Source organism: Lissotriton helveticus, chromosome 4_1, assembly GCF_964261635.1.
Source record: "Lissotriton helveticus chromosome 4_1, aLisHel1.1, whole genome shotgun sequence".
Lineage (NCBI taxonomy): Eukaryota > Metazoa > Chordata > Amphibia > Caudata > Salamandridae > Lissotriton > Lissotriton helveticus.
Genome location: NC_136063.1, coordinates 1920465717 through 1920483478, shown reverse-complemented (window position 1 = coordinate 1920483478; position 17762 = coordinate 1920465717). Strand labels below are relative to the sequence as shown.

The 17762-nt window shown below is 46.9% G+C and overlaps 1 protein-coding gene across 5 annotated transcripts in view; it reads left to right on the top strand.

Annotated features, from left to right (window-relative positions):
- The window catches only part of PABIR2 (PABIR family member 2), a 257673-nt gene that overhangs the window by 150208 nt on the left and 89703 nt on the right, over window positions 1-17762 (top strand). For all 5 annotated transcript variants that reach the window (XM_078688575.1, XM_078688573.1, XM_078688572.1 and 2 more), the window contains one exon: window positions 10147-10246. In XM_078688575.1, coding sequence (XP_078544701.1) covers window positions 10147-10246 — 100 coding nt within the window. The remainder of the gene's footprint in view (window positions 1-10146; window positions 10247-17762) is intronic.

Sequence of the window (17762 nt, the reverse complement as noted above, 5' to 3'; positions counted from 1 at the left end):
GACAGGGCCGTCCTGCGTCGCCTCGATTTGATGGCCTCCTTCATCGTCCTAGTGCCCCATGCTGAGTTACACACGCGTCCATTGCAAGAGTGCTTAGCGCATCAGTGGTCTCAAGTGGAGGGTCATTGGTACGATCAAGTGTTGGTGGGCCATCAAGCTTATCACTCTCTGAAATAGTGGAACACCAAAAACCTGTTACAGGAACGGCCTTTTTCTCTTCCCAGTTCCACAGAGGACCATCACAGTGGATGTTTCGCTTACAGAGTGGAGGGCGCACTCAAAGGGCCTGACCATTCAAGGCCAGTGGACACCCAGTCACAAGGGTTTCCACATAAATTATCTGGTCTAATAGCTGTTCACAATGCGCTGGAAGCCTTCTGTTCGAGGCATGTGAGCTGTAGATCACATGCTTTGCATACTCCTGCACTCTAGTGTTGGGTCCTGATGTTTGTTGTTTGTCACGAGTTAGGTGACTCCTCCTTTCGGTGATGGTGCGCATGGGTGTCAAATCCATTTGATTGGTTTTTTCCACCATCGGGTTCGGACTTGAATTGCTGCGCTCCTGTTCAACAGTTTCTTCAGTTTCCCTCGGTGGAAAAGACGCTCACCCTCGACTGTATTGTTTTGATCGCGTATACTATTCTCCTCGTATCGTATTTACTTCTTTAAAAAAACAACTCTTTTGATCGGGAAGCACGTGTATGGCCGTCCGGCCTACCCATGTCTGTCCGCCTCGCAGTCGATGGAACTGACTCCATTCAAATTCTGACCTCTGTGCCATGCAAAGTTTCTGCACGCAGACTCCCGTGAAGTGTGCATCCTCTGCTTGTCTACGGAGCACAGAGAACAGGACTGCGATGCGTGCAAGGCTTTCCGCTCCAAGAAGATGCTTTGCAACTGTCTGGCTCGATGTCGCAACATGCAAAGCCAACATGCAAGTTCCATTCCAGACCTCTTTGGAAGCTGGCTCAGATTCAAAACCTTCAGGATCGAAGTAGAAGCCAGTCTCCAGCCCTCCCGTTCGATGCCCAAAACACTTTCAGATTAAAAATCATCCAGGTCAAAAACCTCTGCATCAAAACAACCAGACGTTCCGATTCCATCTCAGGAACAGCATTTCGATACTCTGCCTACCAAACCGGATCCGGAACCGACAGTTGTACATCCATCCAACTACTGGACATATCACCACAAAAGTGACCCTTAAAAGGAAACCCGACACAGAGGAGACGTGTAACAATACTTTAAAGAGGAAGAATGTCAGGACTAATCCTTCTCCTTTCCTTCTATTTCCTCCTTCTCCTCAGCCTCAATCTTTAATGATTTCACCTAAACACTCACCACCACATACACTTGAAGATCATGAGGATGAGTATGGGGACTGGGGTGGGGACAATGTACCATTACTCTCGGAACCATGGGCAGATTATAATACTGACTCGCCCACAGGAAAGGAACCTGACCTGTACCCTACCAAGCCCTCTCCACCGGACAACAGCATAGGTTACATAGAACTGCTGGGTAGAGCTGCCTACTACCATGGGGTACAGCTGCACAAAGAATCCCTTAAAGACTATTTTCTTTTTAGACCCTTAGCAACACACCAGTCATTGCACACTCCCATGCTCAAGGGTATGATCAGGCACATTGATGACCTATTTAATGACCCTGTCGGCCCGTATCATTACCCCTATGGTAGATAAAAAGTACAAGCCAGCATCATCTGACCCAGCATACATAAAAAAACAAATACCATTGGGCTGCCTAGTAGTATCCAACGCACATAAAAGGACCAACACCCAAACTACAGGAGATACTCCACCCCCAGATAAAGAATCTAAACTGCTTGATGCTTCGAGGAAAAGGGTAGCCTCTCAGGAGGTAAAACTTCTGGTGCATCTCTAATATGAAAGCGATGCTCGCAAGGTATGACAGAGTGCATTGGGACAAGTTGGGGCACATGCTCCAATTTCTAACCGATGAACATAAATCTAAAGCGCAAGACCTAGTGCGTGGAGGGACAGCTCATTTCAAATATTGCAATCAGGTGCTCCGTAGATGCTGCAGACACTGCTGCTAGAGCTGTAAACACCAGTGTCTTCTTGAGAAGGCACGCTTGGCTACGTATCTCAGGTTTCAAACCTGAGGTTCAGACTTCCATACTGAACACACCTTTTGACAAAGAAAACCTCATTGGCCCGTTGGTAGATTCCTTACTGGAAAAAATGAAGAAAGACACTGAAGTGGTCAAATCCGTGGGAGCCCTTCAACTAACACAAGCACATGGTTCCTTTCGGCTCTCCTTCTACCTCCGAGGGTCCAAAAATACCTCCTCTGAGACCACCACCACGACAAGGGCAACAACCAACCCTCTGCGGGTTACATCAGAGGGGGTTACTGAGCCACGGGCTTAGTAACCCCCTCTGACAGCGTCCCTCCTCTGGATACCTTTCCTATGCTAGACAAGAAATGTTTTATGGATTTGGTAGCAAAGGTCAAATCTGGCTCCCCTAAAGAGGAATGCCCAATTAATATAAAGAAAGCAATTTACCGGGCCTTCCCTGACACTATCCTTGAGTTCCTTAATCTCTCCCTGGCCCACGGAATCGTACTGTCCGCTTTTAAGGAAGCAGTAGTCATTCCACTTAAAAAAATACAATTAAAAAAAACAGGGTCTAGATCCCAAAAAGCTGGAAAATTATCGACCTACATCACTACTCCAGTTTCCATCAAAATTACTGGAAACTCATGTAGCAACCTGTCTTAGTTCATTTCTAGGAGCGTCCAAGTTTCTGGACACCCACCCGACAGGCTTTTGCCCCGCGCATTCCACAGAGTCTGTGATCTTATCAGTCTTGAACGATCTAAAAGGACAGGCTGACCTTGATCGCACTCAGGCCCTGATCCTCCTCGAACTGTCTGCGGCATTTGACACCGTGAACCACAATTTTGTTAGACCGCATTGCCGCAGCGGGTCTTGGGGGCTCGGCACTGGACTGGTTTGGGTCCTTTTTAGAGGACCGCAAACAATCGATGTGGCTCCCGCCCTATAAATCCAACACTATTGAAATGAGCTGTGGTGTCCCACAGGGTTCCTCCCTTTCTCTGATCCTTTTTAATATTTTCATACGTCTCCTAATCTCGAGACTTCGGCAGATGGGGAAAAGATCTTTAATTATGCTGATGACATGCAGCTGATTTTCACTCTGGAGAATTCCACCGAATGCATAGATTTTGTTAGGAGCTCTATGATGCATGTAAAAACCTGGATGGATAAGAGCCAACTAAAACTCAACTCTGAAAAAACTGAGATAATCATTCCGAGTAATAGGCTTATTCATTGGACACTCTCCTACTGGCCCCCTGAGTTAGGTGTGGCCCCAATTCCCAAACCATCGATAAAGAGTCTGGGTCTTCACATTGACTCTGACCTCTCTGAGTGCCCAAATTGGCGCAGTTACTTCTGCCTGCTTTGTCCAACTCCGTAAATTGCGTAAGATCAGACGTTTCTTTAGTAAAGAGGCCAGTATTCAAATTGTGATTGCCCTTATCCTATCAATAATGGACTATGGAAATGCCCTCTATCTTGGCATTCCATTATATCCGAGACATCATCTTTAGTTGATTCAGAACCAAGCAACTAGAATCATCTATCTTAAGGACAGAAGATGTCACATCACCAGCTGCTTAAAGATCTCCACTAGCTTCCAGTGGAGCAGTGTGTGATGTTTAAAATTGTCTGTATTCTGTTTAAAGCCATTCAAGAAACTGGCCTAAGTTTCATTTTCTCGTGCATCAGTAAGCACCTGCCTCAGCGTAATCTGAGATCGAAGCATCTCAATTTTTAGACGTTGCCTAGAATCAGACGCAAACATATTGGAGGGACCCGGTTTTCTTTTTTGGGCTCGAAGCTTTGGAACTCACTGCCTACTTCTATTAGGCTTGAGGCTGACTACATGCCGTTCAGGAAATGACTAAAAACCTGGCTGTTCACCCTGGCCTACAACAAGCTGATCCTCTCTGCCTGTTCTGTTTTTCTTTTTCTGCTCAGACTCCTCACGCCACGAGACCTGTAGGTGAACGTGCGCTCATACAAATTCCCATGTACCATAACATAACAGCAAAGGTAGAGGCTCAAATACACGCACCTCTCCCTCCAATACTAAGCAGTGACTTCCCTACACTCCCCCTGACCATTTAACACCTGTCCGGGGCAACTTTCAGATTTCCTACCTGTCTGGCAGTCCATAACAGACCAGTGGTTACTAGAAATTATCCGGTCTGGTTACTGCCTGGAGTTCACCAACAATCCTCCAAACATTCTGCCAAGGTCACACAAACTCTCACCGGATCACCTACACCTCGTCAAACCAGATGTTCAGTCTCCTTCTAAAAGAGGCTATAGAGCCCGTACCACCACCACCACAACACCACGGGTCGAGTGGGTGCTCCTTTTACTTTCTAATACCGAAAAAGACCGTTCTCTCAGACCAATATTGGACCTACGAGAACTAAATCTTTGCATACAGTCAGACCATTTTCACATGGAAACACTTCAACAAGTACTACCTCTTCTGCAAAAGGGTGACTTTCACTCTACTCTAGACTTAAAGGACGCCTATTTCAATATTCCAGTCCATCCCGCTCATCGCAAATTTCTCAGATTTGTGATAGCGGATCAACATTGCCAGTTCAAGGTACTCCCGTTTGGAGTCACCACTGCCCCAGAGTCTTCAAAAAGTGTCTGGCGGTAGTCACGTCTCCCCTGAGAAGACAATACATCCATGTCTTCCCCTGTTTGGATGACCGGCTCATCAAAGCCAGTACGTATCCAAAATGTGTCTAGCACACTGACAGAACAATTCAGTTACTAGATAAACTGGGGTTCACAGTCAATGTGCCAAAATCACATTTCCAGGCTGCCAATACTCAGAACTACCTAGGAGCCACCTTAAATACTCAAAAGGCTCTGGCATTTCCCAGTGCAGCCAGAATTCGCAATATTCAGGCTTTGGTTCTCCAATCACTCGCTTCCAGCTCTGGTATATATGCAACTACTGGGAATGATTTCATCTTGCATCATGATCGTTCCCAATGCCAGGCTGCACATTCGTCCCCTTCAGAAATGCTTAGTGAGTCAGTGGAACCAATCACAAGGTCTGTTTACCGGTCTAGTGTTGGTAAGCGGCCATACTCCTCGCTCTCTGCAGAGGTGGAACACAAAAAATTTATCAAAAGGGCGGCCCTTCATAGACCCGGTTCCACAGACAATACTAACAGCGTACGCGTCCCTCACTGGCTGGGGAGCTCATCTTCAGCACCACACAGTGCAAGGCCTATGGAGCCAACAGCAAAAGTTGCTCCACATCAATCATCTAGAGCTGCTTGCAATCTTTCTAGCTCTCGTAATTTCAAATCACCTGGTTGGCAAAGCAGTCAAAGTTTTTATCGACAACATTACTGCTATGTATTGCATACAAGAAATGGGGGGGGGGGGGCAGTTTAACTGTCACACTTATCCCAAGACATCTGGATGTGGGCCATTCACCACAAAATCTATCTCCTACCCAAACACCTCCCAGGAGTGAACAACCAGATTGCAGACCTCCTCAGCAGACCGAGGCAGCAAATACACAATTGGGATCTTCACCCTCAGGTTCTCCTCCCATGCTTCCAAAGTTGGGAGTCCCTCAGATCTGTGTGCACCACACCAAAATGCCAAAACTTCGCCTCCAGGCCACCCACACCCGCTCTCCAAGGGAATTTACTATGGATGAACTGGTAAGAGATATTTGCCTACGCTTTTCCACCTCATCCACTCATTCCATTAGTGGTTCGGAAGCTCAGGCAAACATTCCTCACACTGTTCCTAGTAGCTCCCACATGGGCCCGTCAACCATGGTTCACAACCCTGTTGGAGCTGTCTCTGGTACCGCATCAAAAGCTGCACCGAACATCCAGTCTCCTCACTCTGAACCATGGCGAAATCAGACACCCAGATCCCAAACTGAGCCTCACGATCTGCCTCCTGAAGTCCTAGTTTGGTTATCTGAACCTTCCACCAGACTGCATGAACACCATCCGGGAGGCCAGCAGGTCTACCACAAGAACCTGTTATGCAGCTAAATGAAAACGCTTTATTTATTGCAATAACAATCACATCCACCCTCTTGATGCTTCCATACAAAACATCATCTGCTATCTGTTATACTTTCAGCTGTCCGGATTGGCTTCCACCTCCTTCAGGCTACAACTCGCTGCAATAGCTGCATATCTTCAAAATAGGCAATATTTATCGCTTTTCAGAGTACCCATAATTTAAAGCTTTCATGGAAGGACCTAAAAGAGTCCTACCACCAAGACTCCCACCTGCCCCAGCGTGGAATCTTAACATAGTCCTCACAAGAATAATGGGGCCACCTTTTGAACCCATGTATAAATGCGATCCACAGTTTCTCTCTTGGAAAACCGCTTTCCTCATTGCAATCACTTCACTGAGGAGCGAGGGTGAACTACAGGCACTAACCATAGAAGACATTGTTTTCCAATTGCACAGAGACAAAGTGGTTCTTCATACAAACCCCAAATTTCTACCTAAGGTAGTATCTGCCTGCATTTCACATAAATCAGTCTGTAGAATTACCTGTATTCTCCCTCAACCTGATTCTGTTGCAGAACAAGTTCTACATAACTTCGATGTCAGAAGAGCACTTTTATATTACATTGAAAGAACATATAATCATTTCATAAGACCAAACAACTTTTTGTTGCTTTTGCACCACCACACAAGGGCAATCTGATCTCCAAATCAGGTATTGCAAGGTAGATTGTTAAATGCATTCAAACTTGTTATGCAAAAAGAACTCTTACTGTACCCCCTAGAGCGCATTCCACTCACAAGTTGGGGGCTACTATGGATTTCTTAGGAAACATCCCCATTGTCGACATTGGCCAATCTGCAACATGGTCTAAACCGCACACATTCTCCAAGCACTATTATGTAGATGTGTTAGCGAGACAACATGCTAATGTGGGCCAAGCAGTGCTTCAAACACTAGTTCAGACAACTCTAGCTGCTACAGGCTAGCCACCGCTTTGGGAGAATACTGCTATATAGTCTTTGCAAAGCATGTGATCTACAGTTCACATGCCTCGAACGGATAATGTTACTTATCCAGTAAGCATCTGTTCTTGGCATGTATAGCTGTAGATTCACATGCGCCCACCCGCCTCCATGGGTACCTGTAGCTGCTGCAGTTCTCTTTAGTATACATACATATTATTATTATTATTATTAATTACATTTATATTGCGCACAGCTACCCTAACAGGGTTTACCGGCGCAGGTAGATGAAGTACTGTAACTGAGTAACCAGACGACTCATTATTGAGAAAAGAGCCAGGTCTTACTCGCCGGAACCTGAGAACACTGTTCCTGCTTCATAGAACAAGGAAGAGAATTCCATAGTCTGGGTCCAAGGAACGCAAAAGAACGACCACCCATTCTAGATATGCGTGGACATCTCTCTTCTTTACTACTAACTCCATTCTCACCCTCTGCGGGAAAATAATCTAAAAATTGAGTCTATGTCCATGCGCACTATCACTGAAAAGAGGAGTCACCTACCTCGTGGCTGGAAAAGACTTCTTCGAAGAAAAACAAACTGCAAACAAGGTTGTTCTCATCAAGGCAAACACCATGACAGCCATGTATTACTTTCAGAAGCAAGGGGCACCAGATCCCCTTAGCTCTCACACTTAACCCAGAGCATCTGAAGGTGGGCAGGCAGACACAAGCTTGATCTGTTAGCGGAATACTTACTGGGAGTGGACAGTGACTTTGCCGACCTCTCCAGCAGGATGTGGCCACAAGTGGAAATTCCACCCTCAATTCATTCGGAAGTACGTTTGGCTGGGGACTACCAGGCACCTCTTCACCGCACCAGAATATGCCTAGTACCTAAAACTTGCCTCCAGGGGCAATGCATTATGGATTAGTTGGTCAGGGATATTTGCTTACGCTTGTCCTCCTCTCCCACCACTTCCATTTGTGGTTCGGAGGCTTGGGCAGACGTCTCACCTTCGTTCTGGTAGCTCCCACATGCCCACGCCAACCATGGTTCACCATCATCCTATAACTCTCAGCAGTTCCACACTAGAACCTCCCCAACAGGCCGGTCTTTCTCATTTAGAACCATGAAGAAATAAGACACCCAGATCCCAAGTCTCTCAACCTTGCGATCTGGCTCCTGAAGTCTTAGAGTTTGGATACCTTAACCTTCTACCCAAATGAATGGACATTCTTAAAGAGGCACGAGGCTTACTCCTCATGCCTCTCCTTTCCAATTTGTTTCTTGAAAGGTATAATTTCTGGTCGCCATTACTTCACTCAGGCGTGTCCGTGAGCTCCAGGCACTAATTTTAGAAGAACTTTTTGTTCCAAGTACACAAGGTTTGGGTTGTACTTCGCACCAACCCCAGGTTTCTCCAAAAGGTGGTCTCGCAGTTCCACCTTAGTCGATCCAGTGAGCTTCTAGGTTTTCCCTCAGCCTTATTCAGTTGTGTAGCAAGCTCTCCATACATTGGATGTTAAACGACCCTTCATGTATTATGTTGACAGAACTGAACCTTTTAGGAAAACACCACAATTTTTTGTTGCTTTCTCGAAACCACATAAAGGCAAAGCACTTTATAAATACAGCATTGCTAGGTGGAGTGTTAAAAGCATACAAACATGCCTAGAGCTAAAATAACATCAACTGTCCCTCCTAGAGCCCACTCCATGCAGAAGAAAGGAGCATGCATGTCTTTCCTTGGGAATATTCCTATAGCTGACATTTGTAAAGCAGCTACATGGTCCACACCTCGTACTTTTACTAAACATGATTGTGTGGATGTACTGACCGACAGCAAGCAAATGTTAGCCAGTCAGTTCTACTTACACTTTTTCAAACCACTGTAATTTCCACAGGCTTGCGTCTGCATTTATGGGAGAACTGGTTTACTGTTTATGTACAGCATGTGTATCTACAGCCACACATGCCTCCGTCGGACGGAAAATGTTACTTATCTTGTAAACATCTGTTCATGGCAGGTAGTGATTTCGATTCACGTGCAACCCCCCCCCCCGACGCCTCATGTGCAAACCCCCCCCCCCGACGCCTGTGCCTATTGCTATCTCGTTTATTTATTTCAACTTCCTGTTTCTTCACATACACATTTCTCTATAGAACGGCTTGCTTTACATTCCGTCCTCACCCACCGTGCGGGAGAACAATCTAACAAAGGAGTCAATGAACATGCGTATTACCAGCAAGAGGAGGAGTCACGGCGTCTGGAGAGTTGAAAGGCTTTCTTTGAAGAAAAACAGCTTGCACCCATCTGGGCCAAACACTAGATGGCAGGATTACGCACAGCATTTGAATCTACAGCACTGCATGCCTCGAACATGTACTTGGAGGGTACATAACATTATTCTTCTTCGAGAAATTGTTGTAAGGGCCTGAGCTTTCATGTGTTGGCAGCAGTCCCATTTTTCCTCCAACTATAGAGTTCTAGCTCTTGTAGAATCACCCGAGTGTTCTGCATTTCTAAAGGAATAGATTTAGGGATTGAGCAAAGCGAGAGCTGGGTGCTTCATGTCTTCTAAGCAATCACTGTGGCACACCTTCTGGGACAATAACCTCATGTCTTGAAAGTTGGAAGCTGAAGTGCAAAGTATGGAAGTTAACAGAATGAATAAATCCTTTATTTACTTTCCTCCTTTACAATAAAAAAGAATACTAAGGCGGTAGTGGCATGAAGAGTCTGGTCAGTGACTAGATTCATTGACTTTGGCCTAAAAAAGTACATATGTTTTTGATGCAAGAGCAGTGGCATCTGTGCCTTTTAACGTGGTGTTCAGTGATCCTCTCGAGTCTGAGGTTGGACCAGATTCTGGGGTATTAATGCTTGGTATGTACGTCTCCTGCTGTGGACCAAAGACGTTTTTTTAAATGTCCTTAGGGCAGTATTCATTGAGGTTTTCAAAAAGATGAGAATGGGCTTTAAGATGATGAAAGCATTTTACAGTAGTAAATTCTGTTGATTTCTATTCACCTAACATTCTGTCAAATCTTGACATGCTTGATTACATTTTTCTTTTAGGTGGTGAGATGGAGACTGAAAGTCAGCCAAAGAGACTGTTTCAAGGAACTACAAATATGCTTTCTCCAGATGTGTCAGACTTGATGGACCTAAGTCCATGGTGAGAATTGATGCATTTAAATGATTGCGTAACATGTCGTACTCCAGTACTTTACTCCCAAAGGTATCAGCGGTCCTTGTTGACAAAATATGGCAAAATGTGGCAAAATATAAGGAAAACGGATAGTAGTGGCATCATTATTTTTTTTAAACTGGTTTTTAAAATATCCACCATACAAAGGTGTATCAGTCTCAAGATGCTAACCAAACTTGTATTGACAGATGTTTTGACAATAGGAGAAATGGTTCTTCATGGCTTACCAAACCTGAGAAGTGAGGCAAAGACCATCTGAAAGAAACAGGTTAGTGTTGGATTCCTTACCTTAGAATATCCCCAGGCGTCAGACTGGATCCGGAAAGTTTTCGTCAGCAGTACCCTTGCGCATTGGTAGGCGTCGTCTGCGGCTCCGTGTCCGTCGTCTGCATCGTGATCGCCAGGATGACGTTGTCTGAGTACTTAGATGCCGCCCTCGCGCGCTGACGTCAGTTCTTCTTTTTTCCGCGCCAGCAAGCGCAGATCCGGGAAGAGCAGTTACCCAAGTCACTTGTTGTTGGGAGTGGTCCCGTAAGCTACTCGAGATCCGGCAGTCTGCTCCACGCCGCTAGAGGAGGAAGTCGAGGGACTGGCCGCGGAGCCGCAGCTATCGACGCTCGTCGAGTCACCACCACTCGTCGGGCTCTTAGTCCTCAAAGTCAAGGAAGAAGAAGTCGAAAAGGCGTCATTGCTCTTCTGACTCCCCTCGCCGGTCGCATGACGCGGCTGAGGGTTCGGGTGACATCGGAGCCGCGGGCGTCTCATCCAGTCCCATACCCTCCGGTCTCTGGACTGCATGTGACGCCGGAGGAGATAAGTGACTTCCACGTGGCCATGAAGACTCACTCCCCTCCCTTGAGGCCTGCTGCGTGCCTTCGGGCCCTGCAGACCCGACTTTGGGCCTAAGCGGGCCAGCGGCTTCGGCGCCGTCAGGGGTTTCAGTCCCGACGCTGCAGTGCCCAGGGGGATCCAGCCCTGGATTCCGGTCGACCTTACGACTCCTCCGCCGGCACCGACTCCATTGGTGTCACTCCCAGCGCCGTCTTCGGACGCCGCCTCCCATGGTTCCAGCCCGGTCCGGCATCGGAGCGGTGTCGGTGGGTGAGCAATTCACCTCTGACCCGGCTCCGTCATTTTTGCCTGTTCATCCGTGTCCTGAAGAAGGGGGGGACTGGGAGGGGTCTGAGGACCCGCTAGCACAACGGTGCCAGTTAAGTCGGGACTGGACAGATGAGTTGGGGAGGCCAGTGGTCTGGATTCATCTCTCCTCCCTCAGTGGCTACGGAGGAGGGTACCACATATGGTGTGGTGTTGCACAGGGCAGCCAAGGCCTTGGCTTTTGAGCTCTATGCCGCGGCCGTGAGGACTAATCTCCTCATAGAGGTGCTTCAGCCGCCAGTAAGCTCATCGGAGCCTATGCTGCCGTTTAATGAAGCACTCACGGACGTTCTGATGGGCACCTGGTCCAAGCCCTCCACTGTGGATCGGAACATGGCCCGACGCCACTGCCCGGCTCCGGGCGACCCCCACTTTGTCCGTTCACCCCACCCCTGAGAGCCTGGTGATCCAGGCCTCTACATCCCAGACCGCATTCCCGACTGCTCCTCCAGATCGGGAATCCAAAAGGTTTGATCAGTTTGGGAAGAAACTGTTCTCATTGAATTTGCCGTTGCAGTCTATCAACACCGCTTGCCTTTTGGGCCGTTACACCCACTCCATGTGGGATACGGCTGCAGACGTGTTGCCCCAGTGTCCGGAGGAGGCCCAGGCACGGCTTGCCCAGGCACTTGCCGAGAGGCAGGATGCAGCACGCTACTCAATCAGATGTGGACTTGATACCACAGACTCGTTGAGCAGAGCGATTTCCACGACGGTGGCAATCCGTTGCCACGCCTGGCTGAGATCTGCCAATTTTTCTGCTCTGGGCACTTTCAAAGGCTATCTCTCGGCCATTTCAGCCTTCTTAAGGCTTCCTGATCAGCTGTCTCTTTTCAAGTGCCCTGTTGTAAATAGATTCTTGAACGGCATCTCACACATGTTCCCTCCTGTTCCCTTTGTGATGCCTCAGTGGGACTTGAACCTTGTACTGACTTATCTGATATGCGCTCCCTTTGAGCCACTTCATAACGGTCCTCTTCGTCTTCTGACTCTTAAAACTGCATTCCTGGTTGCCATCACCTCTGCCAGGAGAGTGAGTGAGCTCCAGGCTCTGTCTTCTAAGCATCCTTTCCTCTCTGTCCATCCGGACAAGGTTGTTCTGATGACTCGTTCTTCTTTCCTGCCCAAGGTGGTTACAGCCTTTCATACCAGGCAGTCCATCACCTTGCCCACCTTCTTTCTGCCTCCTTATCCCTTGAAAGAGGAAGAGAGGTTCCACCGTCTGGACCCAAAACATGCGCTCTCCTTCTGTCTAGACCGCACAAGCCAGTTCCGGTTGGACGACCAGCTCTTTGTTGGTTACGTGGGCGCTAAGAAGGTACGGGCGGTGCACAAGCGGACCATCTCTCGGTGGGTCGTTTTGTGCATCAAGGTTTGTTACTCCTTGGCAAAAAAGGAGCCTCCTGTGGGGTTGCGCGCCCATTCCGCTCAGGCCACGGCGGCTACAACTGCCCTGGGTCGGGGAGTACCCTTGCAGGACTTCTGTCAGGCAGCTACGTGGGCCTCGCTGCACAAGTTTGCTAGCCACTACTGCCTGGACAGCCAAGTCCGGAGAGATGGCTTTTTCGGCCGTTCCGTTCTCCAGGACTTTCTGGTGTGATCTTGGTTCACATACCGACCACCGGATGCACAAGTTACTTACCTTTGGTAACGCTATATCTGTAAGAAACAGTAGTTGGTGTTAGATTCCTTACCGCCCCACCCATCCTCCCCGTTCTGTGAACCGATATCTAGGGTTAAGGTCATCCCTTTCAGGGCCCTAGTTTCATGGCACCAGTGTCGGTTTCTTGCATGGCTCTGCGTTCCTGTCGCGGAAAGCTATGTACAGAACTGAGGTCAGCGTGCGAGGGTGGCGTCTAAGTACTCCGATGTCATCACGACGACGGACGCGGAGCCGCAGGCGACGCCTACTGACGCGCAAGGGTACTGCTGACAAACTTTCCGGATCCAGTCTAAGGCCTGGGAATATTCTAAGGTACAGAATCGAACACTAACTACTGTTTCTTACAGATATATCGTTAACAAAGGTTAGTAACTTGTGCATTATATTCACTAACCAGTTAATAAAAGGCAATTAAAGGCGTAAATCAATCCTCTTCAACCATATCAGCAGCAGCCCCCTAGGAGACCCAAATCTTTCATCCCACATCGCCCCCATGAAGGTCATTGTTCAGTGTAAGCGTACATTATAAATTGCATGGGATGTACTGAATAGACTGCATCCCCTTACTTATGTTTGATCGGGTAATTTTGTGTCTGCATCATATATGTGCAGTCTAAAGCTACTGGTGAAAATAACTTATTGAATTGAGTTTCACTCAAATAATCATAATTCCTACAGTCAATCTGCTATTTTCATTAGGTTGCAGGACAAAAATCCCTTCCATTCATTCGAGAGGACAGAGCTGAAACAGCATGCTTCTACATAGGCACACATCATCAGGCCTCTTAGATTTCAAGGTATAGCTTGGCATCCTATTCTATGATGATGGCACTTGTGGTACGCTCACTTTACTCTTCATCCTATTTAGAGGTCTTCAAACAGCTGTACTGGCCGCCTGAAAGGGGTTTGTCATGATATTGCTGTTAGTGGCATGATGAAATACAGTGCTGTAATTTTATTGAAAGAAATAGAGCAACACCTTAATTGGCCTTCAGTCATTTCTTTTTTCAGGCATGTCCTTGCTTGGTAGTAGAGGTCGAAGGGGACTAATCTCCTATATCCCACCGCCTCATTTCTAATGACGATCACTCTGGGGACAGTGGACACTTTTAGGGTGACAGTTTATCCTATAGCATGTTAGTAATCTTGTACTGTACTTTTAAAAGGATAACTGAACAGAACTGCAATGCTAGAATGAAGTATTATCTGAGTCTGTAAGCTGCCCAGTTTCTTGTGAAACACTGTCCTAGTTCTGGCATTTTAGCCATCAGTATATTGCATTTTGAGACTTGTTTGATATAATTAGGTATTGTTGTGGCTAATAACCAGTCTTAGTTACTAGCCCCATAACTTGGGGAGCGTAATTAAAAGCTTTTATTGACTTGCAGGTAAGAGCAATAAGGCTACTGCCACCTCCACCAACCTCTAACCCAAAATAGGGTGCACAGCGTGAGAAGAAGCAGTCATTCACCTGAAGAATGAAAGAAAAACTTCTCCAATCTCCTACAGACCTTAACCAGCTTCTGCTGTTCCAGAGGCACTGCTGTCCAGGCTTTTCCCTTTGCTTTAATGCAGGGGAGTGTAAGCCCAATTTTCACTGAGAAATTGAAACAAAAATAAACATTTAAATTCAGGTTTTTCCACTTTTTAGCGATTGGTTGAGCTTGCATTACCCACTTAGGTTATGGGAGTAGTCTGGGCAGCCATGTTTCAACAGCAGGAAAAGCAGTGGGTGTGAATGGATCGGTTTTCCCTCATTTGAACGGCTGCTGCTTCCACTGCGCTCCATGGATTTTCCAGGCTATGCTGTTGGAGGGGGGATGCAGACACCTGGGACACCTGTGCAACTGAGGGATGTTGGTAGCTTGCAGCTATATCATGCCCCCTTTTTTGGCCTGGAAAGGCAGCATTCTGTTCGGCTGGCCAGCTCCTCATGTCCCCTTCAAGGTACGTTTAATCGTAGATACATTACATTGGAATAGCCCAAGGCACTAGCCTGGATATGGAGAATTTCAATAGTTGTTCTCCTGTGCAACATTGTTGGTGTTTTTGTGCCTTGTTTTGGCTTTGGCCCGCCCTGTAAACAGAGGCGCATAAAAGCACCACCCCTTTGAGCGAACATCATTTAAAATTAATTTTTCGCCACACCTTCAGACGTAAAATCCAGCGCTCACTCCCTACTTTGATGGTTTTGGAAGTTCATTGGAATAAGAAGAGTGTGAGAGGGAATCATGTAACCTGAAAACTACAGGTTTTAAGCTGTGCTGACACTACAGGAAGCAAATGTCAGTCCCTCTTACCCACAACATGTGTCTTTGGTGCCTAAGCTCCGGCCATGATTCTAAGTTCTGTGATATGTCTCCCTTTAGATGGAGTCTGTCCCACTGGTGCATGCAGAGTCCAATACTTCGACTCTGGTTACTGCCGCACCAACGCCGGAACTGACCTCATTGTTGCCTTTAGAAGACCTGGTGACTACTCACATGTTGTACCCTGAACCGACATTGGCGTGAGCTTGATTGATGTTGCGCTGTGAAATCACTAAAGTGCAACCAGGTATTATGCAGCCTGACTCTAAACCCGAGCCTCTACCATTACACAGCTATCCGCAGAAGCTCCACTCTCTTTTTGGCTCCAACTCTAAACACACACACTCCCTAAGACACTGATGAAGAGGGGTAGAGTGATGGTTTACCTTTACGGTTGATGCAAGATTCGTAGATTTCCAAAATGCCAGGGGAGTTAGATGCATTCCCTGAGACAAAGCTATACTTGCCATCGGCCACCAACAGAACAAAGAATTTTGCTTGCAGTTGTGACCCGAAGGTCAGCTGAGGTTTTAGATCTACAGTTTCCCTTCATTGAGATAAAACCAAAAGTTTTAACAAATTCTCCAGCTACGGCTCATGCCATCTGAGCCCATGCTGCCATTTATTGATGCTCTCACTGATGCGCTTATGGCTACATGGTCCAAGACTTGTCAGCTAGGCATTAGTTTGGCGACATAGACCTACTCCTCAGTGATCCACAGTCCCTAAGTAAACATCCTGCAGGGGAGAACCTTATGGTGCAGGATTCAACTAGTAATGTCAGTCCCAATACCTTCCCAAGAACTCCTCCAGATAGGTGCACCAAAATGATTCCGTTTTTGGTAAGAGAAGGCTTTAGTCTGCAAACCTGATTCTTAGGTGTGTAAGTGTGGTTTGTTTACTGAACAAGTATACTCCTGCATTGTAAGACATTGCAAGTGACTTCTTGCTTTGGTACTGGAGAACTTTAGGCATTCTCTGGCTCAGTGAATGCTCAATGGACCAGATGTCATCTGTGCAAGCCAGTATACTACTGATTTTTTAGTAGCTAGCATATTAGAGGTTGTCCAGGTTTTCAAGTGATGTGCACGCTACCCTAATGGATCTGTTCTTTGATGGGGTCACGCAAACACCTCAGAGTAGCAGGGCCAACATTCCTCTGGTTCCTCCTCCCCACTGCAGTGGCTACAGAGCCACTTTAGTTTACCCTCTGGTTTACCAAAGGGACTATGCAGGGCTTTAAGCGGGTCAGATCTCTCTAGCTTTCAGACCATGTAGTTACTAAACATGTATATTAAAACCGGGCCCTATATCATTGGCCTTGACTTGACTGATGAATTCACTGATTGATTTATGAACCAGAATGTAAAAATACATTAAGATGATCCATGTCAGCGATTTAGTTCCTGTTTAGATCACGTTTTACTTTATCTTGCATTCATTAAGAGTGTTACATATTTCCATAAAGTTGTGCTATTGTACTTGTTTTTCTTCAGGGAAACCTATTACTCTTGTATTGTGCATATGTTGAACTGTGTTGCCTCCAGGTGTTTGGACATGATTGAGAAATCTGGAGTAGGGGCTGAAGTCAGCACACATTTTTAACTATGCCTGTCAGTGGGTAGGAAGGTGTTAAGATTACTTGATGTAGGAAACTGGGTTGCAGGTTGAAATGGGTGAAACCCACTCAGACAGCAACCACAATTTGTGTTCGGGTGAACGCAAGCAAATCCCAAATTAACCTGTGCTTAACACTGGTAGCCTCTGCAAAAACAACAGTTGATGGACAGAATGCAGAACAATGTCATACATTCACCCCAGTACAGAGATCTGGGCCTAAATCCATCGTTTTTTGCACTCCACCCCAGTTCAGACATGGCCATATGCAAATCAACCTTGACCCTGTGCCTCATGAGAACAGTCCAGCCCGAACTGCCAAGCCATGTCTTCCCTAGACCGGAATCAAGCATTCTAGGACCGGTTTCTGGCTATCAGCCAGGATAGCTTGACTCCAGTGGTGTGGAGAGCACGGGACTCACGTCTGAGCATACCCGTCCCACTCGGGGTGACGAATGCAAAAACAGTTGACAATCCCAAATTAACCTTGATTCTGGTCTAAGGAAGACATGGCTTGGCTGTTCGGGCTGGACTGTTCCCATGAGGCACAGGGTCAAGGCTGATTTGCATATGGCCATGTCTGAACTGGGGTGGTGTGGAGTGCAAAAAACGATGGATTTAGGCCCAGATCTATGTACTGGGGTGAATGTATGACATTGTTCTGCATATTGTCCATCAACCGTTGTTTTTGCATTTAACACTGGTAGCCTGGCACAAAAGCAGTCAGGCTTCACTT